Source organism: Jaculus jaculus, chromosome 10 (assembly GCF_020740685.1).
Source record: "Jaculus jaculus isolate mJacJac1 chromosome 10, mJacJac1.mat.Y.cur, whole genome shotgun sequence".
Taxonomy (NCBI): domain Eukaryota; kingdom Metazoa; phylum Chordata; class Mammalia; order Rodentia; family Dipodidae; genus Jaculus; species Jaculus jaculus.
Window position 1 is genome coordinate 12,687,598 of NC_059111.1, and position 23,882 is coordinate 12,711,479.

A 23,882-nucleotide genomic window follows, 5' to 3' on the forward strand; every position below is an offset into this window, starting at 1 on the left:
GGTTATATATAAATTTCCGCCACCTTTATAAGCAGCGCAGGCGGCGCTATGGACAAAAAAAGAAAAAGATGCACTGAAGAGATATGTAGCTAGTTTCTTGTCAGTTTGAACCTAATCTATATTCTTACCATTTTATCTTCTTGTATTGATGGAAAAGGGTTTTTGCTTTGTTTTTAAGTGACGCTATCTTCTTTTCCCCAGTAACATTCCTGAATTTCCTTTTATTATCTTAGTGTAGTGCCTGCATGACGTGGATTCCAATACCTGATACCTTTCTGTGGCTCATTCTTGTGCACTCAGCTAGGACAGCACAGACCCAGCCCCACCCTCCTGTCTGGTCTTGTCTTCCCATGCCAGAGGCCCTGTCTTGGGGTTGGCTCCGCAAGGTCTTGCCTTTCTTGTAGTGGGTTGTTCTACTTAGCAGTTACTACTAGAGAAAAACACCCCAAGATCTGTCACTCTGCAGAAGGCTGTTAAAGGAACATTTCTGTATTCAAGGGGTTACTTGGGCAGTGAGATAGCATGGACCTTTTGAAAATCAAGTAGATTAGAACATTGCTGAGTCAGAGTGGGCTGGAGAACATATTTCTGACATCTTTTGGGCTAAAAGCACCCATTATTACAGCACTTACTGGCATAGGCAGTAAGAGGCAGAGTGATTTGAAAGCAACCAATCAGAGCCTTGGAACACCATGACCCCTTCATTCCTACCTAAAAGAACTGTTTTCGACACTGGAGAAAGCGGGAACATGACTTGGAAACTACTGAGGTTATGACTTCCAAATGTAAATGGCTTCAGGGGTCAGAAGGGGGTACACAAACACATGGACCAAACTGGCAGCCAACATTTGCTGGCCGTATAGACTGTTGCAGACTAATGTGAAGCATTAATGTAGGCCAGACACACCTGTGAGCTGTCCTCGCTGTGCCCAAGCATGAAGAGAGGCTTGGCCTTCTTCACTGTCTGTCCATTTATTTGTGTTCTCGGAGTCAATAACTACTTTGAACTTCAGAAATATATATATTTTTTGACCTGTCTGCAGTAGGACACTGAAAACAGGGAATTTTGTTTGGGGAATGCCCAGCAGAACCATTCACAAGGATTTCTGGAGGAAACTCACTGAAAGGGAACTAAACAAAATCTAGACATTATGGCTGCCATTGTAAAACCAGTTTCCTCTACACATTTCATGAAAACCCAGTAAGATAAGTGTTAGAAGTAACACGTGGACACAGAAGGCCTGGTAGTGGATTCTGCTCTGCTGTTGCCACCATCCTCGAAGAGAAACGAGTGGGCACTGCTTCACTGGGCACAGATGGATGCTCGCTGGGTGTGACCTTGGCATCTGTCTGCACAAGCTGGCTGGCTGTGAAGGCTTCACTGCCCTGAGGGCTTCCAGGTCTCAAAGCTTGTTTGCATTGACTTCTGTGTGTCGTCAACACACGGGAACTGGGTGGCTGAGCTTCGCAGCAGAATGCGCTGCAGTCTTGTGGTGAAACCATGTCCTTAGTGGTTGTTTGGATCCCTGTCACTGCTGTCTGAGAACGTGAAAGATTGTGTATTTCTATTAAAACATTTAAAATCAAAATCCTAATAACTTTTGCTTAAATGTTATTTAATGGTTTTCAAATGTAGAAAGTCCTTTGTTCAGGCAAAATATTGAGTAGAGCCAGGCGTGGTGATGCATGCCTTTAATCCCAGTACTTGGGGGCATGGGTACAAGGATGGCCATGAGTGCGAGGCCACCCTGAGACTACTAGTGAATTCCAGGTCAGCCTGGGCTAGAGTGAAACCCTACTTTGAAAAACAACAAAAACACATATATGGGGAGGGGTAGCAGTAGTAGTTTGGTACGCTATGCTAAAAGCGGTTCTGGTTGAAGACTGAGGGAGTTCTGAAGCCACTTACAGAGGAGCTAGGAGAACACTGCTGATACAAGTAAAGCTTCCAGAAGTTTCTTACTTCCCCAGCCATGAAACTAGCAGATGACTTTCTTTTAGCTGATGTTTGAACCTTGACTCTGAAGTCAGTGATGTAGCCAGAACCTACTTGCCAGACAGAACCTGGTTTAGGCAATAAAGTTTGATCAGTATTGGAGACCAGCAAGTCAGTATGGAACCCAGGATTTTGAATCTGGCACACAGGAAGCTGAGATACAATCTAGTGATAGGACAGACCAAAACACCATTTGTTTATAAGTGAAATCATTTTATAGAAAAATCAAATACTTTCATTAAAAAACATGAAACAAAAAAATAATAAAGAAATTTAAAAAACCCCATGAAACAGGAATAATTTTAAACATATGGGGTTGCCTGTTTAAAAGTTCGCATCCCAAGATCTAGGGAAGGCACCTAGGGGTTAGCACTACATTTGCCAGGTTCTGAAACTCAGTGGTATTAGGTTGTTCCCTATGCAGCCAATGATGAAGCTCAACCAGCCAACCATAGCCCTTCCTCAGCGTGGAAGCAGCCCTCAAACTGACAATGGTGCGCATTTTTCTGTGGCAGCCTCAGGAAGGCCTTGGGGGGGGGGGGCTGTTGCAGGTGAGAACACAAAAAGTGTTTGCTATGAATCATTTTTGGATGAGATGAAAAAAGGCTCCAAAAGTCAGCTTTACATTCGTTCAGCGCTGCTCCCAGAGAAGTCAGTATGCAAGGGTGTGATGTTGTGGTCATAAGCGGCGTACTCAGAGGTGCCAGTACTGGCCAGTTTCAGCTGCTGGGCAGCATGGGTTAGCTGGAATGCGGCATCCGGATGGGCTGTGTCGGGCAGCAGGGTGCATTCCCTCTCCAGCATGTCAGCTACCCCTTTGAGCAGGTCCAGGAAACCAAAGGCCAGAGCAGCCTTTCGTAAACGGTTCAGCTCCTGAAACAGACCAACGTTCCTGAAATGTGTTTGCATCACAGACTGAGTGCTTAGCTTATAATAAATTCTCTGACTCTCAACTTTTATGAAGCATTCTTACACAAGAAAAAGATCTTTACATTCAGAAGCCATCAACACATGTAACTAGGGAGTGGTTCCTCTACAGTAGCAACTAGCAGCAGGAGAAGCTAGATGGTGAGCTGACTGATGATAGTCAGTGTGCAGTTACGCCGAACATGGTAGAAAGCCTTTTGTACACATTACTCCTAACTGTAAGGAGGGCTGGCTTTCCTGCATGGGAAGGGCTTGCTCAGTCCTCTGGTGCCTTTCTTATGTGGGACTGGAGTCAATGACAGCAAACATGTTTAAAGGAGGCAAACTAGAAGAACAGGACGTGCCCTATCAACCGCTTAGTAGTGTGTCTGGGCACGCTGGGTAGCCGCTTTGCTCTCAGACGCTCTGTCCACTCTGGGCCTGAAGCAGCGAGATGCTAGTGGCTCTTGATAGCTCTCCTATAGTGCTGGTTATACAAAGCCAGAAAGGATAAACAGGCTCACTGACCACTATCTGTCAAAAGTAGAAAGTTCAGAAGACCACCGAACAAGCACACATTTCAACTAAACAGTTGGCAAAACCTGTGGCCGAGAAGAAGCTGTGAGGCCTGTGAGGATTATGGACTTGGAGTCTGGGGAGGGCTGGCTGGCTGAGAAGCTCTGGTTGAACTCTGATTCAAGCTGTTTATTTCTCATTTCATCAGCCTGCTAGTAATTAGGTTAGAAGACACCAGTGATAAAGGTAATGTGACAGCAATGAAAACCATGTGTATGTTCTGAAAAGATGCTAGCCTGAGGCTGCCTATGTGCCATATGTTCAAATTAGCAGGTTAGGTAGGACACAACCTCACACTAAACCTGATTTCAGCTAAACCCCCAAGGACGGGAGAAATAAAGGGGTTCTGGATTACCCAGGTATGATTACAGAGGGCCGTGCACTTCCTAACTCACAAATGTAACTTTAAAAGTAACTTTAAAACTCAATCCTGGAAGCAGCTTCTCTGATGCAGTAAGAATGTTCTAGACAACTCCCTATCCCACGAGTTTCATACAATGCTTGTCTGGGTTGGCTTTGATAGCCACATAGGAATGGTGAGGAGGGTTAGAACTCGGTCCCACAGTTCCCTTCAGTTGCTTGCTTCAGCTATCTCCAACAGCCCCAACACAGAAGCCCTCTCATTGCATAGACCTGGTCAATTTAATTCGTATCAGACTGTAAGGCAGGAGCAGACCTATTACTACTACTACTTTTTTTTTTTTTTTTTGGTTTTTCGAGGTAGGGTCTCACTCTAGCCCAGGCTGACCTGGAATTCACTATGTAGTTTCAGGGTGGCCTCAAACTCATGGTGATCCTCCTACCTCTGCCTCTCAGGTGCTGGGATTAAAGGCGTGCACTACCATGCCCAGCTTAGCCCTATTACTTCTAAAACTGAGGCACAAGTGATCTCTTTCTAAGTTTTTCAAGGTAGGATTTCACTCTGGTCCAGGCTAACCTGTACTTTGTAGCCTCAGGGTGGCCTCCAACTCACAGTGATCCTCCTACCTCTGCCTCCCAAGTGCTGGGATTAAAGGCATGAACCACCATACCTGGCTTTTTTTTCTTTTTAAAATATTTTTGTTATTTATTTGACAGAGAAAGAGGGAGGGGGAGAGAGAGTGGGCATGCATGAGGGCCTCAGCCATTGCAAACAAACTCCAGATACATGTGGCATCTTGTGAAACTGGGCTTATGTGGGTACTGGGGAATCAAACCTGGGTCCTTAAGGCATCGCAGGAAGCACCATAACTGCTAAACCATCTCTCCAGCCCCACAAGTGATAGAAGTCTGGCACATATTTGTACTGTCACTCCATACTTTTACTACCTGGACCATTTATGACACATCCCCTAGACACACCCTCTTCTGCTGTAATGATGAGTCTCACCTTGTAAAATGTCTGTGTTTTTTCGGGGAGTTTCCTGGCATTTCTTAAAATTTTCTGTACATCTGTCTATTAAGAGTAAAAAGAACTTAACATTAGAATTCTGGAACACAAGGGGAAAAAACCAAAACGGTGGCTTTTAGTGTTTAATGAAATGAAAATGAGAAGAGACCTAGTGTCAAGAGGAAGGTTCTATCTAACGTTGGTTTTCTGTTCAACACTCGTAAACCACCTTTCTCCTTTAGAAGGCTTGATGGTATTGAATCAGCTTGTCTTGTAAAAATAGACCTATAAACTTAGTGAACACACATCTATGGCTAGCTTAACCTCCCCCGCCCCCCCAGGAAGGGTCTCATTCTAGCCCAGGCTGACCTGGAATTCACTATGTAGTCTCAGGGTGGTCTAGAACTCATGGTGATTCTCCTACCTCTGCCTCCCGAGTACTGGGATTAAAGGTGTGCGCCACCACGCCTGGCGAGAATAATCTATTTTTTAAAAATTTTATATATGTGTGTGAGGCAGAGAGAGAGAGAGAGAGAATTGGCGTGCCAAGACCTCTAGCCACTATGAACTCCAGACACGTGCCACCTTATGCATGGCACTTACATGGGTTCTTGGGAGTCAAACATGGATGCTTAAGCTTCACAGATAAGCACCTTAACTGCTAAGCCATCTCTCTAGCTCAAGAATGATCTCTTTAATAACTGGTGCTTGGATACTGAATGAATACAAAAGAATGAAGTTGGACCCTTAACTTAAAACATATATAAAAAATTAACTCAAAATGGACCAGAAATCTAAATATATAAGCAAAAACTATGAACTCTTAGAAGGAAAATAGCAAATATTTATAACACTGGATTTGGTAATGATCTGAGTTACTATACCAAACAGTAACAAAAATTACCTAAAATCTGACTTCATCAGAACTAAAAAATGGGGAGTTGGGGATATAGCTCAGTCAGTGAAATGCTTGCTTGCAAGCATGAAGACCTGACTTCAATCCCCAGAACCCACATAAAAACTACTGGGGGTCGTGTCACACATCTGTAATCCCAGTTCTGGGAAGGTGGAGAAAAGAGGACCCATGGTGAGCTCCAAGCCACTGAGAAATTCTGTCTCAAAATGATGAACAAACTGGCTGTGGTGGTACACGCCTTTAATCCCTTGGGAGGCAGACATAGGAGGATCACTGTGAGTTCAAGGCCACCCTGAGAAAACATAGTGAATCCTGGTCAGCCTGGACTACAGTGTATTTTCGAGGAACACCATTGTATCCAACCACACGTGTGCATAAAACCAAACAAACCTCATAAAGATAAAAATTAAAAATAAAATCCAGTGCTGGGGAAATAATGCCTTTAGAAGCACTGACATGTTTAGTTTCATCAGACAAAGAAACTATATACCCCATTTGCTTCTTTTTGACCTTGGTAGCAGGAGGTTCAGAACCAAACTACTCAAATACAACTACCACGTTGCCTCAGGTTCTAGGCACAATTGTATCCATTCTTTCTCTAGGTTTCTTATTGCTCCAAATTTCATAAAAAATCATTTTGTTATATATATATGCCTTACTCTAGGCTATCTCAACTCAAATCTTTTTGGGAAATAATGACAAACATTAGAAGTAAATGAATTACAAGGTAACAAAGGAAAGAGAATCAAATCAAATGTCTGACTGCCCACCCCGAGGCCTCCTCCTGTCCCCAGTGGAAGTAATGTACCTAGTGTTATTACCTGCAGTCCACTGGGTTTGATCCAGACAGTCACATTCTGGGCATAGCTGCGTTTGTTTTTGGGCTGCAGGGGGAACGGGCTCTTATTGTCGTCCTCACCATACGGGTTTTCTTTAGCATCTTAAAGAAAAGGACATTCCTGAAAAGGCCATCTGGGAAAGCACATCTCCAGTTAGGCTGGCAGCTCCGAATCACTAGTCTCTCTCTTAGTATTTCATTAACAAAGGCAGTACATTAACTTCAGTCAGGCTGGAGAATCTGTTCACAATCAGTGGAAGCCCACGAAAGTGAAAAACTGCTTATGTCCTCAAAGAAATAAGCTGCACATATATGCTTTATAAGTTAAGGCCAGAGAAAGTAAAATATATGCACTGTTCAAACACATGTTAAATATACACACACATACAACCATGTATTTTCTAGCCCACAACTCTGCAGACTTCCTGTAAATTTCATTAATTTAAACTTTATTTAATGTTAAATTTAAATAGCCTGATGAGGTTAGTAGCTACTGGACCAAAGTACCTCCATCAACCCTTCCCAACTCCAAAAAATAATGCTCCAGTTTCCCAGACCTACTTTCATAATATTTATCAATATGCAAACCTTTTAGTCAGGCTGATAACCCAGTAGTCTTGTTCCATACAAAGGCTCATTTCTTTTTTTTTTTTTTGGTTTTTCGAGGTAGGGTCTCACTCTGGCCCAGGCTAACCTGGAATTCACTATGTAGTCTCAGGGTGGCCTCAAACTCATGCGATCCTCCTACCTCTGCCTCCCGAGTACTGGGATTAAAGACGTGCGCCACCACGCCCGGCTACAAAGGCTCATTTCTAACTTCCCTGTCCTTATTTCCATTACTCCCCTCCCCCCCATGGAATACTCTGCTGTCCCCAATCAGTCGCTCACTAATCCACTTATTATTGCCAATAGTAAGGCCCCAGTATGTATCAGCTAGGAACTGTGCCTACACAAGACATTTTTCTGGCCTTAAGGAACCTACAAAATAAAGAGTATTTACTAAATTCCAAGTATGTGCCAGTTTACATATACAACTTCTCTCCATTGGCAACACTAGAAAGTTAACATTATTAGTCCTATTCAAGGTGAGGAAAGTTGAGACTCAGAGAGGTTGGAGTTACATTAAGTTTCATAGTGACTCAGCAGCAGTTTTTATAATCCAGACTGAGCTGGAATTCACTATGTAGTCTCAGGGTGGCCTTGAACAGATCCTCCTATCTCTGCCCAGGATTAAAGGTGTGTGCCTGGCTGACTCAGTAGCTCTTACAGTAAAAACAACACTTTCCCATCATTCAACAGTGCTGTTCTTACCTACCTTATCCATTTGTACTCCAGGTCCAGACCCTAGTCTACCCTAAACACTGTCCTAAATCTTTCTGGCAGTAATTTCTTTGGATGTTGTCAGCACTCAGAATCACTCAGACATTCTCACATCTGATCATAGCCTCTACAGATGTATTAGTAGACAGGAAATTATATCTTTGAAAAAAGAACAAGAAAATCTTACAAAAACAAATAGAGTAGAAATCCAAAGCAGCTACATGGTAGAGTAGAAGACATTTTACAGAAGACAATAAAAAGGAAAAATGGGAAGTGGAAAGGAGAAAATTACACATATACATCACTAATAAATGCTTTGAAAGGGATGGACTAGAGGGAGGAAATCAAAGCTCTCGTGTGCCCAGTACTGAATGCGAACTGCCAGGTGAAGAGGGAAAAATACATTCAGCAAAATGAATGCTAACAAATCTTATTCTGAAAACTCCCAACACCAGATATACAAAGACGACCCTCGGGATCACAGAGAAAATACAGTTCAAGGTCAAAGGCCTGGAGGTCAGTGTGGCACCAGGCTCTCTGCAGCAACACCAAAGCCTGAAGAAGCAACAGAAGAATGCTTCAAAGTTAATGGACAATGATTTCCAATCTAGAACTTATCAGACCAAACTGACAATCAAATGTAAAGTTCAGATGAAATAAGACATTGCCAAATAAGCAACATTTTAAAATGTTTACTTCTCAGTAAGAGTCATGAAACACAAGATCTGTCAGATAAATGTGAAGGGATGACGCAGGGTGACATGTGGGCAGACCTAGAGAACGTGAGAGAGCTAAACAGTCAGAAGATGCTCTTGGCCAATATACATACACAAACACACCACACCTAAAGTGGGGGAAAAATTCAAGAGTTAGCTATACACTTGTATTTTTTCAGCATGTAGGCAAACACCAGAATAAACAGTGTTAAGGGACTGTTACAACAGAATTGGAAGGCTCTGCCTTGAAAAACAGTAAGACACCACCCTTTACCATGAAGTGTATCACGTGCTACATACGCTTTGTTACAGTGTGAACGCAAAATTTGTACTCCAGCTCATGTCTGAACTCTTGGTCTCCAGTTGAGGAGCTGTTCTAGAAGGCTGTAGATCTCTGTGGACAAGGCACCTGGCTGACAAGGTAGGACTCTGTAGGGGTGAGGCTTGCAGGTTACAAGCTGGCTCCAGCAGCCTGAACTCTACTTCCCGATCCACGGGGATGTAGCAAGGCATGCCTTCAGTGTTCAGTGCCCACCACCACAGATGGACTGAACTCCAGCGGCCATGCCTTCCCCATAGTGATGGAATGCATGCCCTGCAACTGTGTGCTGAAATAACCCTCTCTGCCCTCTAGATGCTTCTGTCATGGGTGCTGGCACAGTGGTGTGAAAAGTAACACCATCAACCAATTTGCTCAACAGCACTCAAGGCAGGTTTTCTCAATTATTGTCATGTGCCAATCCTGAACTCATGACTGCTAGTAACAATTAAATGAGCAGCACTGGGGAGGCAGAGGTAGGGGGACTGTTGTGAGTTCAAGGCCATCCCACTACTACATAGTGAATTCCAGGTCAGCCTGGGCCAGAGTGAAAAAAACAAAAACAAACAAACAAAAAAACTGAATGAAGAAAAAATTTTTTTCTTCGAGGTAGGGTTTCACTCTAGTCCAGGCTGACCTGGATTTCACTATGTAGTCTCAGGGTAGCCTTGAACTCACAGCCATCCTCCTGCCTCTGCCTTGTGAGTGCTGGGATTATTGATTAAAGGCATGTGCCACCATGCCTGGCATGAAATAGTATTTTGAATTTATTCTCCCTAAGTACTCTCTGTTATCCCCCTCCCATTAACACCCTTCACCCTCTTCCTTTATTAATCCCTATTTTACATTCATGCTTTTTTCTTTTCTTTCTTTTTTTAATTCACTGAGTTAGATTAGGGTTGCTTGCATGCTCATGGGTAGAAGTTTTTTTTTTACTGTGAAATTGGAAAATTACAGCGGCCACACCACTGACAGGCCTGGCTCCCTACCTCCCAGCAGCCATTAGCTACACTGGGAAGTGTGGGTCTCATGAACCCTTGCCCCATTGATGGTGAAACACTGATAGGCTCAGTCTTATACAGGAAACCACAGCTGCTATGAACTTACCAAACTGATGAAAGAAGATAGGGCTTCCAGAGCAAACAGGACACTTTGGCTGGGAAGGAGTGGATGCACACAATATGAGCATGGTGGAGGAGAGGAACAGCTGGTAGATTAGAAATCTGAGTGGGGGGCTAGAGAAATCCTTAACAGTTAAGGCGATGGTTTGCCTGTGAAGCCAAAGGACTCAGGTTCAATTCCCCAGGACCTATGTAAGCCAGACACACAAGGGACACATGCATCTAGAGTTCATTTGCAGTGGCTAGAGGCCCTGGCATACTCGTTCTCTCTGTCTGACTCTCTCTCTCTCTGCTTGCAAATAAACAAATAAAAATTTTTTAAAAATCTGAGTGAGCAGGCCCCTTCTAAGATGTGAAGGCCTGATCACTCTGCAGACACGGGGGAGCTCTTCTTGAGCAATGATGTGGTCAAAACCTTCTGACTGTGAGAACAGCAAGGACAGCAGCTGGGAGACTGTGTTCAGATGCTGGTGTCCCTAGAGCTGTGCAATATGGCCTTCATCCAGGTGAGAGATAAGAAATTTACATTCCACTGTGGAATGTAGATTTCAAATGACAGATTAAAATTGTTACATAGAGGGGCGTGGTGGCCTGGGCCAACAGAGAGAGTTCCAGGTCAGCCTGGACTAGAGTGAGATCATGTCTCCAAAAAAAAAAACCAGAAAAAAAATTATAGTCCTATAGATGTGAAGATGAGAACCAGAATAGGGGGGAGGATGGGCAGAAACAGTGGCATGAAACAGAAAAGCTGTCAGAGAAAAAGATGGGCACCAGGAGCAATGCCACGAAAGCTGCGGGCAAAGATTCAAGGAAGGAAAAGTAAACGAGGGAGGCTACCTGGGCTGAAAACAGTCCGCCACGGAATGAAATGCAGAGTAGCATTTACCCCAAGTAGTTAAAGAGCTTATGTTTACTTTAATCAACCTAAGTGTTGGTCTTGCCTGAGCTATGGAAGGTGAGTTCAAGCTTCAAACCATTTGAGGCACTCCTTTAACCACTAAGCCATCTTCCCGGCCCCGTTTGGAGGCCATCCTTGCACACATCAGAGAACAAGTGCACCAATAAGGGAGCTCAGAAACACTTGGTGACCCTCAGAACAGCAGAGCAAACACAAAGTAAAGATAAATAAATTCGGCTGGGCATGGTGGTGCACGCCTTTAATCCCAGCACTTGGGAGGCAGAGGCAGGAGGATTGCCATGAGTTTGAGGCCAACCTGAGACTACATAGTGAATTCCAGGTCAGCCTGGGCTAGAGTGAGACTCTACCTGGGGTGTGTGGGGGGGGGGGGTAAAGTCAAGCTGGAAGGTTGCTCAATGATCAAGGGACTTGCCCTACAAAGTCTCACAACCAGATTTCAATTCCCTAGTACTCATGTAGAGCTGGATGCACAAAGTGGTACATGCAACATCTGGAGTTTGTTTGCAATGGCTAGAGACCCTGATACACCCATTCTTTCTCTTTCTCTGTGCAAATAAATAAATAAAATATTGGGGGGGGGGAGAGATAAGGGCTGGAGAGATGACTTAGTGTTAAGGTGCTTGCCTGCAAAGCCAAAGAACCCAGGTTCAATTCCCCAGTACCCATGTAAGCCAGATGCACAGGTGGCACATGCATTTGGAGTTTGTACAGTGGCTAGAGGCCCTGGTGCACATGTTCTCTCTCTACCTGCCTCTTTCTTTCTCTCAAAATAAAGAAACAGCCAGGTGTACTGGTACACACCTTTAGTCCCAGCACTTGGGAGGCACAGGTAGGAGGATTGCCATGAGTTCGAGACCAGCCTGAGACTACATACTGAATTCCAGGTCAGCCTCGGCAAAAGTGAGACCCTACCTTGAAACACACACACACACACACACACACACACGCACACGCACACACGCACACACACACTTTTAAAAATACTAATCTGAGCTATACCTGAAATGGGACCCAACTGTGCCATTTTCCCAAGCCATGGGAGAGGTTCTGGGCCAGGCTCAAAGAGAGACATCATGAGGTTTGATTTCTTCTTGCTGTCAGCTTGAGAGTAGAGCATTCCATGCCATTCTGGACTGGATGGAGAGAAGACAGAAGATCAGAAGAGCATTAAGCCTAGAGCTGTCAAGTTGAATAAATCCATACTTTGGTTTTTATCAAGACACAAGCTTTAGCTTTGAAATCAGACACATTAGTCTTGCCACAGCCAAATCTTAAACCTGAAAATGCATACAGCTGTCCTCTAATTTTTCTATTCTTCCGGGGTACTTCTGATTGCTAAGAAAAAAATCAAAAGAGGGCCAGGCGTGGTGGTGCACGCCTTTAATCCCAGCACTTGGGAGGCAGAGGTAGGAGGATCACCATGAGTTCACAGCCACCCTGAGACTACATAGTGAATTCCAGGTCAGCCTGGGCTAGAGTGAGACCCTACCTAGAAAAACCAAAAATAAATAAATAAATAAAATTTAAAAAATCAAAAGGAGTTTAAAAGAGAAAGAGACAAACCATGAAAGGCGGCAAGAAGCTGTGGGGAGATAAATGAGTAAAAGCTGTAGCCTACAGGCCGCTCTTCGTAAGCCTCCTGGAGTGACAGCATCATTACCAGCGGGAAACCTTTCTAACACTGGGCTGCCTAAGAAATACTCTGTTCCAGCTTCTGGAAGGAGAAGGTGATTATCGTATTCAGAGCCAGGAGGGTAGTGTAGGTACCAAGAAAGAGAGCAGATACAGATTTAAGAATTCTATTTCTTGTTGGTCCAGTTCATTTCACTCAAGTACAGATGGAGTCATGCTTTCTATGATTAATCTTAACCTCTTTATCTTCTATTCTTGTCAACACCAGGTGATAGCCAGAAGGAGACTGGTCACCTGCTCTTTTCCAACAATCAGCATTACAGGAAGGGAAGTAGACAGTTTTGTGGATTTCATGATGGCAGAGAAAGTAAAAGCTAGGTCTTTCCTTATAGGGGAGAAATACAACAGAGTTGTTGTGTATAGGGGCCTCTGGAATAAGAACACACAGGCAAGCATTTTGGCTCTTTCATTTGTTGGCTATGTGACCTTAGGCAAGTTCTTTGGCCTAAGAGCACCACTGTGGGGAACTGAATGAGTTAACATATATAACATGCCTAAAGAAATGTCTGGAACATGGAAAAATGTTCACAGTAGTAGCGTTTTATTTTTATTTTATTTTATGGCACAGAGAGGGGAGTAGCGGAAGTAGCATTTTAAAAGAAATTATTTATTTGGACAGAAAGAGACATACAGAGAAGCGGGGGTGGGGGAAAGAAAGCATGGGCACACCAGGGCTAGACAGATGGTTCAGCAGTCAAAGCTGTAAAAGCCTGATGACCTGACCTGGGTTCAAGTGCCCAGTACCCACATAAAGACAGGTGTGCAGAGTGGCACATGCATCTGGAGTTTGTCTGCAGTGGCAAGAGACCCTGGTGTGCCCATTCTCTCTCTCTCACACACTCTCTCTCAAATAAATTTTTTTTTTAAATGGGGGGGGGAAGGCATGACAGCGTATTCCTGTAATCTCAGCACTCTGGAGGCTGAGGCAGCAGGAGGATTATGAGTTTGATGCCAGCCTAGGCTACATAGCAAAATGCTATCTCAACAATCAAAGTAAAAGGGCCAGGCTTGGTGGCACACGCCTTTAATCCCAGACCTCAGGAGGCAGAGGTAGGAGGATTGCCATGAGTTCAAGGCCACTCTGAGACTACATAGTGAATCCCAGGTCAGCCTGAGCTAGAGTGAGAACCTACCTTGAAAAACAAAACAAAATCAAAGTAAATATATAAGTTTAAAAAAAAAAAAGGAAGATGGGCTGGAGAGATGGCTTAGTGGTTAAGGCACTTATGTGCAATCCCATAGGACCCAGGTTTGATTCCCCAGGACCCATGTAAACCAGATGCACAAAGTGGCCCATGCATCTGGAGTTCATTTGCAGCATCTGGAAGCCATGATATGCCCATTTTCTCTTTCTCTGCCTCCTTCCCTCTCCCTCGAATAAAGATAAAATATTAAAAAAATAAATAAAATAAAAAAGGAGGGCTGGAGAGATGGCTCAGAGGTTAGGGTGGTTGCTTGCAAAGCCTAATGACCCTGGTCTGATTCCCCAGTGCCCATGTAGAGCAAGATGCACAAAGTGGTGCATGCAGCTGGAGGCCCTGGAACCCCCATTCTCTGTCTGTCTCTTTTATCTCTCTCTGCTTGCAAATAAATAAAAATTTAAAAATACAAAGAAAGAAAGAATACAGAAAAAGCATGTGATATAAATCAGTTCAGTTACTTATTCTAGGGGGTGATTTAAAGAACAGTCTGGAAGGCAATAGCAATGGAAGGGTGTGGGAGGGAAAGGAAAAGACAGCGGGAAATCTTTCTATTTCTTTCAGAAAAGTCTGTGAAATACTTTGCCTAGAAAACCAAGTTTACCTTTGATTCAACCAAATGTACACACACATTTTCCTACCCTAATTGAACAATCGCCACCATTCCTTCTACTTTCAGGCTGCCATGGAGCAGGACACAAAAGTTGGGTATTTTGCCTGCAATCTGATTGGCTGAGTTTTCATCTTCATTGTCATCGGTGATGCCAGTACCCACCTCATCACCCTCTGTAAAACAGGTTAAGAGTAGGGTTAGCTACAAGAACCCCAAACCTCAATCACACGCTCAGCTGCTTCTTGCTTTGAAGGGAGAGTATGTGGAGCTTTAAAGGAGTATTACAACATGTTGGAAAAACTCATCCCAGTTTTCCAATGTCCATACAAAGATCACTTTTCAGATATGTGAATTCCATTAACATGAAACATCCAGAATAGCAAGTCTATGGGGGTGGAAGGCAGCAAGAAAGCTCTAAAATGGTGACAATGACTACACAGCTAACTTTGTAAGTCTAATTTTTAAAATCATGTAATTATGCTATATACTTTTTCTTTTTTTGGTGTTGAGGATCAAACCCATGGCCTTGGGCTTGACAAGCAAATGCTCTACCAATGAGCTAAACAGAAAGCCCCAATTATACACGTTAAATGGAGAAGTATGTTTTATGAACTGCATCTCAGTTAAGGTACTACGTTAAAAAAAATGCTTAGGCTAGGCATGGTGGTACACGCCTTCACGCCTTTAATCCCAGCACTCGGGAGGCAGAAGTAGGAGGGTCACTATGAGTTCAAGGACATCCTGAGACTACATAGTGGATTCTAGGTCAGCCTGAACTAGAGTGAGACCCTACCTTGAAAAAAAAACAAGAAAGAAAAAGAAAAAATGCTTGGCCAGGTGTGGTGGTGCTCACCATTAATTCCAGCACTTGGGAGGCAGAGGTAGGGTTGCTATTGAAAGGCCCAAGAATTCAGAAGCTCAGAAATACTATCACGCTCCAAGGGGAGCTTAAGCGGGCTCCCTGCATACCTCAAACTCCAGGCTTTACTTTCTGTTGGAAGCAAGTGAAGAATCCCTCTTCTCATTATAACAGAGCCCGCTCCTAATATAAAACTAGGTAAAAGGGCATGAGATAGCCCTCAAGGATGGGAAATGAGTAATGAAGTGAACCACTTATTTGGTTTCTGTAAATAGCCTGCACTATAAGCCTTACACTATAAGCCTTAATAGCCCACACTGTAAGCCTTAGTAGCTCGCACCATAAGCTGTAGCAGCCTGCCTCAGACCACCAAGGTCATAGGAGGCTGATACCATACTCTGCTACCCCCACCTAAGGAATTGCACAAAGGCTGACCTCCAAGGTCATAGGAGACTGGTACCACACTCTGCTACTCCCACCCAAGGACCTGCGCAAATGCTGACCACCAAGGTCATAAGAGAATGATTGGTCCATGAGGGGCTTGAACAAATTAAACTAATTGGCTTAGAAATTATGGGGTGGCACAAACTGACTGGCTAACACCCTGCGGGCTCCTGATATTAAAAAATGATTGGTCTAATGCACAGGCTTTGTTAGAAACCCTATAAAAACTGTCCTGTTCCTGCATTCGGGGCTCTGCAGTCCTCTACCCCTGTGAGGTGTACGACTGTGGGCCCCAGCGCACTTGGAATAAAATCCTCTTGCAGTTTGCATCAAGACTGCTTCTCGTGAGTGATTTGGGGTGTCGTCATATCTGGGCAGAGCATGGGGGACCCCCTGCTGGGGTTTTTTCCTTCACTATGAGCTCATGCCTAGCCTAAGACTACATAATGGGCTAGAGTGAGATCCTACCTTAAAAAAAAAAAAGTTTGGGGCTTGGGAGATAGCTCAGTGGTTAATGGCACTTTCATGTAAAGGCCGTGGCATGGGTTTGATTCCCTAGCACCCATGTAAAGTCAGAAACACAAAGTAGTGCATGCATCTGGAACTAGTTTGAAAGGCCCTGGTATGACCATAATGCTCTCTCTACACCTCTTTCTCAAATATTTAGGGAATAGAGAGATGCTTCAATGGTTAAAGACACTTGTCTGCGCAGCTTCACAGCCTGGGTTTTATTCCCAAGAATCTTCATCAAGTCAGATGCACAAAATGGAACACGCATCTGGAATTCGCATGTACTGGCAAGAGGCCCTAGCTAGCATGCCCATTCTCTTTCTCTCTTCCTCCCCTTTCCAATTAAATAAATAAATAAAATATTAAAAAATAAAACAAAACATGGGACTAGAGAGAGATGGCTTATTGGTTAAAGGCACTTGCTTGCTAAGTGTGACAGCCTGGGTTCAATTCCCCAGTACCCACGTACAACCAGATGCACAAAGTAGAGCTTGCTGAATTCTGCAGTACCAAGAGGCCCTGGCATACCCATTCATTCTCTACTTGAAAATACATTGTTTTGTACAGTTCTTGAAGGAAGTTTGGTTACAGGCCACCTGGAAGCTTGAGGCACCCATCAAAGCAAAATCAGACAGAAATGTCAGGTGTGTTCTGAGTGCTCAGATGGATGCAGCCCAAAGTACACAATGATTGTACGACAGGCTCCACGACTGACTCCCTGACTCTGGGTTCTCTCACATTTTGATGACAGGTGAATCTTCTTAAAATTAACTTCTCTCCAAGAACACCCATCCACTCAATTGTATTCAAAGACTTCCAGCCAGGTGTGGTGGCACATGCCTTTAATCCTAGCACTCAGGAGGCAGAAGTAGGAGGATCGCCATGAATTCAAGGTCACCAGGAGACTACAGAGTAATTCCATTCCAGGTCAGCCTGAGCTAGAGTGAGACCCTACCTCAAAAAAAACAAAAACAAAAACAAAACAGACTTCCTACTTCAACAGGAAGAATGTCCCAGTTTAGCCTGGCATTCAACAGTGGTTACAATATGGCCCTAATTATGTTTTTTCTTATTTTTCTTTCTACTGTTCACCTACAGAAACTTTGTTTTTCTCATTTTACTTAGAATGGGTGCACCAGAGCCTCTAGCCACTGTAATTGAACTCCAGATGCATGCACTACCTTGTGCATCTGGCTTACGTGTGACATGGAGAATTGAACGTGGATCCTTAGGCTTCATAGGCAAGTGTCTTAACCGCTAAGCCATCTCTCCAGCCCTATTTTTCTCATTTAAAAAATGTATTTATTTGCAAGCAGAGAGAAAGAGAGAGAGAGAGAGATAGAGAGAGATAGAGAGAGAGAATGGGTACACCAGGGCCTCTAGCCACTGCAAACAAACTCAAGATGTATAAGCCACTTTGTATACCTGGCTTTACGTGGGTACTGGGTAATCAAACCTAGTTCCTTAGCACTTGGGAGGCTGAGGCAGGCAGACTGCTGTGAGTTTGAAGCCAGCCTGCCCTACATAAGAGCTTTAGGCCAGCCTGTGCTACAGAGTAAGACCTAAAAGATTCTGCCTGTGGTGTATAACTGAGTGGTTATAGGATATCCAACTGAGATAGTAGGGTATTAATAGAATGTATTACTCAAAAGCTGAAAGTCTGACTACATAAGATTCTTAGAGAGAGCTGGTAAGTGTAGGGTGTGTGGTCAACTTAGAGAAAATTAGTGAGCGTGAGGTTAGCATACTCCTGAGAGATGTGGAATTTGAGGACCTAACTTTATGGTTCCCAGAGAGGTGCATTCTGCAGTGACATGGTCTCACAAGAGGCCAGAGCCACCCATTCATTCAGTACTATTTAGTGGGCATACACTAGGTGCTTGGCACTAGCAGAACAAGGACAGACATGTTCTTCTCCCTCCTTGAAGATGTGTTTATGTATCTGACTTCCACATTTATCAAGCAGCCTTCTGATAACTACTTTGGCTTTCTCAGTATGTTCCTATTAGCAAATGTAGAGTTCTGGATGAGGAACTACTAACTGTCAGCTCCACAGAGAGCTTTTGCTGTGAATCTATGAACTAATCATAGTAAATATGTATCAAAAAGTTTTCCATGGGCTAGAGAAATGGCTTAGTGGTAAGGCACTTGCCTGCAGAGCCTAAGGACCCAGGTTCGATACCTCAGTACCCATATAAGCCAGATGCACATGGTGGCATTTGTGTGCAGTGAATACGGGCCCTAGTGCACCCATATTCATTTATTCTCTCTTTCCCCTTGGAAATAAATAAGTAAATAAAATATTTAAATAAAAAAAGGTTTTCACAGTGTAAAGCAGGGGATTTTCTTTTTTGGTACATGAGGCAACATTCCCTTTTCTAAACTCCAGTTGAGTAACTTCCTTTCTTTTAGAATCTATAAAATGGGTTACCCTGTTGTTTAACATTCAAGAATAACTTTAGATAATACAATGCTTCATATATACCACTGGTGTAAGAAGAGGACTCACCTTTGTTAAGTGCAATAGGTAAGACCAAATGCCTGGACAAAACTGGGGGGCTTGAGATATCAGCTATATCAATAAACCCCACTATTTCCAAATCTGTAAGGAAGGAATCAACAGAGAAGTTATTGCTATTAGGGAAAGTACGGAAGACAGCCTTGCACACACCTCAGTATGACGCTAAGTAGTCTTGGTATCTGTTCAGAATCACACTGGGCAGACCAAACAGCTAGGTTGGCAAAACACTAAAGAATCGCCTCCAGCTTTGCCCTAGTCAGTCCGGCCATGCTCCCAACTCTAGTGACTTGTGGTTATAATGATCAAGGGACGGAGATTAACTCAGGACTTCCCATAAAAGACCAATAATCTGGGGCTGGAGAGATGGCTTAGTGGTTAAGGTGCTTGCCTGCAAAATCAAAGGACTTGGGTTCAATGCCCTAGGACCCATGTAAGCCAGATGCACAAGAGGGCGCACATGTCTGGAGGTTGTAGTAGCTGGAGGCCCTGGCATGCCCATTCTTTTTCTACCTGCCTGTCTTGCTCTCTCACTCTCTTAAATAAATAAATTAAAAAATTAAACTTTTTTCAGTTTTATTTATTTACAGAGAAGGAGGGAGGGAGGGAAGGAGAGAGAGAGAGAGAATGGGTGCACCAGGGCCTCCAGCCACTGCAAATGAACTCCAGATGCATGTGCCCACTTGTGTATCTGGCTAACATGGGTCCTGGGGAATCAAACCTGGGTCCTTCAGCTTTGCAGGCAAATGCCTTAACTGCTAAGCCACCCCTCCAGCCCAAATAAATAAAGTTTTAAGGACCAATAATCTACAACCTAAAGTGCTCATGACACCAGCACATTAGCGTTAGAACATACAATTCCTTTCAACCTTCCTAGCGGAGAAGAAAGTCAGGAAAATTAAGAAGAAGTTTTTAAAAGGTTACCTGTGTTAATGACTTTAGGGATAGGATCAATTTCTTCATCAATAACAAAAGGTTCTGGCCTAGGGAAGACTTGTACATCCGCAGTTAGGTGGCCACACTTGAGAACAGCATGGAACGGTGTATATGCCAGATCTATCAGCTTTCTAGAACAAGATGGTTCATTGTTACAGGAACAGTAACATGATACAGAAGTGGCTTTTGAAGATTTGAAGTTTGATTTTCATTGTCTCCCAAATCAAATCTGATCATTTGTGAAACAGAGCACAAGCTAACATTTTTAGTGAGATTTTAATTCAGAGAAGCCAAAAAACAAGTTAATCATTGAAACTGCTGAATCACTATAGGGAAAACTTGTATTTACAGACATTAGAGATTTAGTCATGCTTAATTTTAAAAGGAGTTAACTGCTGGGTGTAGTGGCATATGCCTTTAATCCCAGCACTTGGGAAGCAGAGGTATAAGGATCATCCTAAGTTTAAGGACACCCTAAGACTACATAGGTCAGCTTGGGCTAAAGTGAAACCCTACCTCGGAAAACCAAAGAATAACAATACTAATACTAATACTAATACTAATACTAATAATAATATGGGCCGGAAGGATGGCTTAGCAGTTAAGGCACTTTCCTGCAAAGCCTAAGGGCTCATGCTCGACTCTCCAGGTCCCATATAAGCCAGACACACAGTGACATAGGCACACAAGGTCGTGCATGTGCACAAGGGCTGGGGGGAAGCATCTGGAGGCCCTGGCACACCAGGAGTTTCTCTCACTCTCACATAAAAAAAAAAAAAAAAAAAAGGCAGTCTGTTGGGCTTGCCTCAAAAAAGAAAAATAAAATTAAAAAATAAAAAGGAATAAACTTTCAAAACTACTACTATCAATCATCTTATCTGAGAAATGGGCAACTTGGGAAAAATTAAATGACACAATTAGAAATAGGAAACTAGATGTTCTTCCTGGAGGTCAAGTTCTAATACTGGATTATAAAGAAGGCAGAAAGGGTTTCATGTACACTTACCCAAACATAGACTGCACGTTTTTTAAGCACAGGGGGCCATCAATAGTGAAAATTTGCCCTTCCCCATTATTTAAGTCTATGAGTCGTTCCAGGCATTCTAAGGAATCGGTGCTCTGAAGCTACAACAGAAAAAGAAGACTCTGTTAAGCGGCACAAATTACCAGGTGACTATCAGCACACAAGGTCACAGCCATCAGATCACAGGCAATAAATGAGATGGTTTTCTATCAGGCAGTGCAAGGGAATAATTATAACAAGTTAACTCAAGACTACCAAAGAGTAAAGTTATGAAAAAATGACATCAGTAGAGCCATTTCATACAGAATTACTTTCATGCATGTTCTCAGAGGAGACCAGTCACTATTTACACAGTGTGTTTCCTCCAAGGTGTTTTTAATATTGTTTGTCAGGAACCATCATGTATATTTCATTGAGGAATAAAATGGAGTGGAGAAGTTAAATAATTTACCAAATAAATGGGAAATCAAGGAAGCATAAAATCATATCAGTGTAAGGTTACTTTACAAAATAATAATCAAACTATACCGCTATGAACATTTCTGTAGAAGGAATAGGGGAAACAGCTAAAACAAAAAGAACATCCCTGCCCTTCACGACCCATCAGCAGGATGGACGACAGTTCTAGCTATGTTCCCAAGTTGGTTAACACAATGAAATGTCAAAAAGCATTTGAGACTCAGTCTTTTCAAACTGTGACCATGTTACAGCATACATAGTAAAGAACTAACTGAATATACTAAAAAAGAAACAGCCCTAAAGTTTTAACAAGAACTCAGTAAAAAGTATTACCTCTTCCAAGTTTGCCATGCACATGATGTATAGCTTGGATGGGAAAGGAAAAGGAAGTGGAAACCTGTTGCTCTCACTTCTTTGATTGTGAGTAGCTAGGGAATGTCTCAGTGACCCTCTACCAATGCCAAGACAGCCATCAGTCACTAGAACAACCTGTTTGCAAAGAGAGGTTTGTATGTTAAATGAGCACACTGAAGTCTCATCCAGCAATGTTTTCCCTGCTACACAGGAGCATGAGGATGCTTTGTAGGGTGATGGAAATTCCACGTCTAAACTGAAGTAGTGGTCATGGTTACATAGGTGTATGCATTTATGAAAAATCAGTGAATTTGGGGCTGGAGAGATGGCTTAGTGGTTAAGGCTCTTGCCTGCAAAGCCAAAGGACCTCAGTTTTAATTCCCCAGAACCCATGTAAGCCAGATTCCCAAGGGGGCGCACACAACTGGAGTTTGTTTACAGGGCTGGAGGCCCTGGCGTGCCCATTCTCTCTCTCTTTCTACCTGCCTATTTCTGTAGCTATCTCTCTCTCTCTCTCAAATGAATAAATAATAATAAATACTTTAAAAAAATCAGTGAACTACATTTAAAATGTATGTACTTTATTCTTTTTCGTGTAAAATTTTTAAACTTGCCTTTAGATACTTAAAAAAGGAACATAACCACTCAATTTTTACTTAATTGTACTAAAACCTAAACCCTCATCTCTTAGTAAGGAGTTGGTAACTTAAAGCGCTGATATAATTAATGGCTCCATACATTTTATGTGTCAACAGAAAGTATCAGGACAAAAAAGTCTGAACTTTGAAGCCAGGCATGGTGGCACATGCTTTTAATCCCAGCACTCAGGAGGCAGAGGTAAGAGGATCACTGTGAGTTCAAGGTCACTCTGAGACTGCAGAGTGAATTCCAGGTCAGCCTGGGCTAGAGCGAGACCTTACCTAGAAAAACAAACAAACAAAAAAAAGGTCTGAACTTTGCCACTTTATTTATTAGTTTGTTTTTTTGAGGTAGGGTCGCGCTATAGCCCAGGCTGACCTGGAATTTACTCTGTAGTCCCAGGGTGGTCTTGAAGTCACAGCCATCCTCCTACCTCCCAAGTGCTAGAATCAAAGGTGTGCGCCACCACACCCTACTGCTCTGATTTTGACACCAATGTGGAACCACTGTGGATTCCACATAGTAACCAAGAGATTTTATGGCATTCATACTCCTTTTAAGATAATTCAGAATTGAGATGGTTAGATGTTTGCTGAATAAATGCTACACTGAGGTAATGAAGAAAGACTATACTGTACTGATGTTTCCAGTTTTATCATATTGGTGTGATTTAGATTAATGTGATATAATTACAATGATTCAGTGCCTTATTCAAAAGATACCAAGAGTGCAAAATGTAGTTTGTAGACATGATAATGCATATCATGTCAAAGCTGAAGAAAACCAAAGCACCATAGTGGGTTAACACTTTTTAACTTAAGGTAATGAAAAAAACCTAGTAATTACCTGACAAGGAATTGCACCACCCCATTCCTGCTGAACAATATTGCAAACACCAACAAGTGCAGACTCCAAGCAGGTCTTGTCATAATCGTCCATATTACTCAGAGCTTCCTGAGTGAACAAGAAATACAGCTGCTCATTAGATTTGCAGTTTTGTTATTAGAAGATGATATAAACTATTCAAAACATAAATGTTACACAGGGAACATTAAGCTTCTAAAAGCCCTAACTGTTGGACAGTAAATAGAAATTTGAACTATTTTAAATTTTGTTTATTTTTATTTATTTATTTGAGAGTGACAGACAGACGGAGAAAGAGGGGGAAGAGAGAGAGAGAGAATGGCGCACCAGGGCCACCAGCCACTGCAAACTTCAGACGCATGCGCCCCCTTGTGCATCTGGTTAACCTGGGTCCTGGGGAATTGAGCCTGGAACTGGGGTCCTTAGACTTCACAGGCAAGTGCTTTACTGCTAAGCCATCTCTCCAGCCCTGAACTATTTTAGAATTTAAAAAGAAATATTTTATCTATTTACTTGAGCAAGAGAGAGAAAAACAGGCAGATAGGAAGAGAAGAATGGGCACAGGGCCTCTAGTCACTGCATACTCCTGACGCATGCACCACCTTGTGCATCTGGTTCACATAGATACCAGGGAACTGAACCTGGGTCCTTAGGTGTCACAGGCAAGCGCCTTAACTGCTTAACTATCTCTCCAGCACTAGGGCTATTCCTCATTTTCTTGTGAATCTTTTCTAATTCTTTTTCTTTTTTTTTTTTTTTTTTTGTTGTTGTTTTT

At 42.9% G+C, this 23,882-nt stretch overlaps 2 protein-coding genes across 3 annotated transcripts in view; one reads left to right on the plus strand and one right to left on the minus strand.

Moving 5' to 3' along the window:
- Hacd3 (3-hydroxyacyl-CoA dehydratase 3) overlaps window positions 1-1,595 on the plus strand; it is a 42,719-nt gene extending 41,124 nt beyond the window's left edge. Inside the window, exon 11 of the mRNA XM_004662551.2 lies at window positions 1-1,595. Coding sequence (XP_004662608.1) covers window positions 1-77 — 77 coding nt within the window. The 3' untranslated portion in view covers window positions 78-1,595.
- Window positions 1,596-23,882, minus strand: part of Ints14 (integrator complex subunit 14) — a 26,757-nt gene continuing 4,470 nt past the window's right edge. Inside the window, exons 4-13 of one of the 2 annotated variants that reach the window (XM_045160233.1) lie at window positions 23,090-23,197; window positions 21,584-21,739; window positions 20,774-20,892; window positions 19,756-19,898; window positions 18,823-18,915; window positions 14,529-14,673; window positions 11,996-12,129; window positions 6,585-6,703; window positions 4,848-4,913; window positions 1,596-2,869 (exon numbers count right to left, since the gene is read on the minus strand). In XM_045160233.1, coding sequence (XP_045016168.1) covers window positions 2,618-2,869; window positions 4,848-4,913; window positions 6,585-6,703; window positions 11,996-12,129; window positions 14,529-14,673; window positions 18,823-18,915; window positions 19,756-19,898; window positions 20,774-20,892; window positions 21,584-21,739; window positions 23,090-23,197 — 1,335 coding nt within the window. In that variant the 3' untranslated portion in view covers window positions 1,596-2,617. The remainder of the gene's footprint in view (window positions 2,870-4,847; window positions 4,914-6,584; window positions 6,704-11,995; window positions 12,130-14,528; window positions 14,674-18,822; window positions 18,916-19,755; window positions 19,899-20,773; window positions 20,893-21,583; window positions 21,740-23,089; window positions 23,198-23,882) is intronic. The other variant, XM_045160234.1, reaches the window with a different exon arrangement.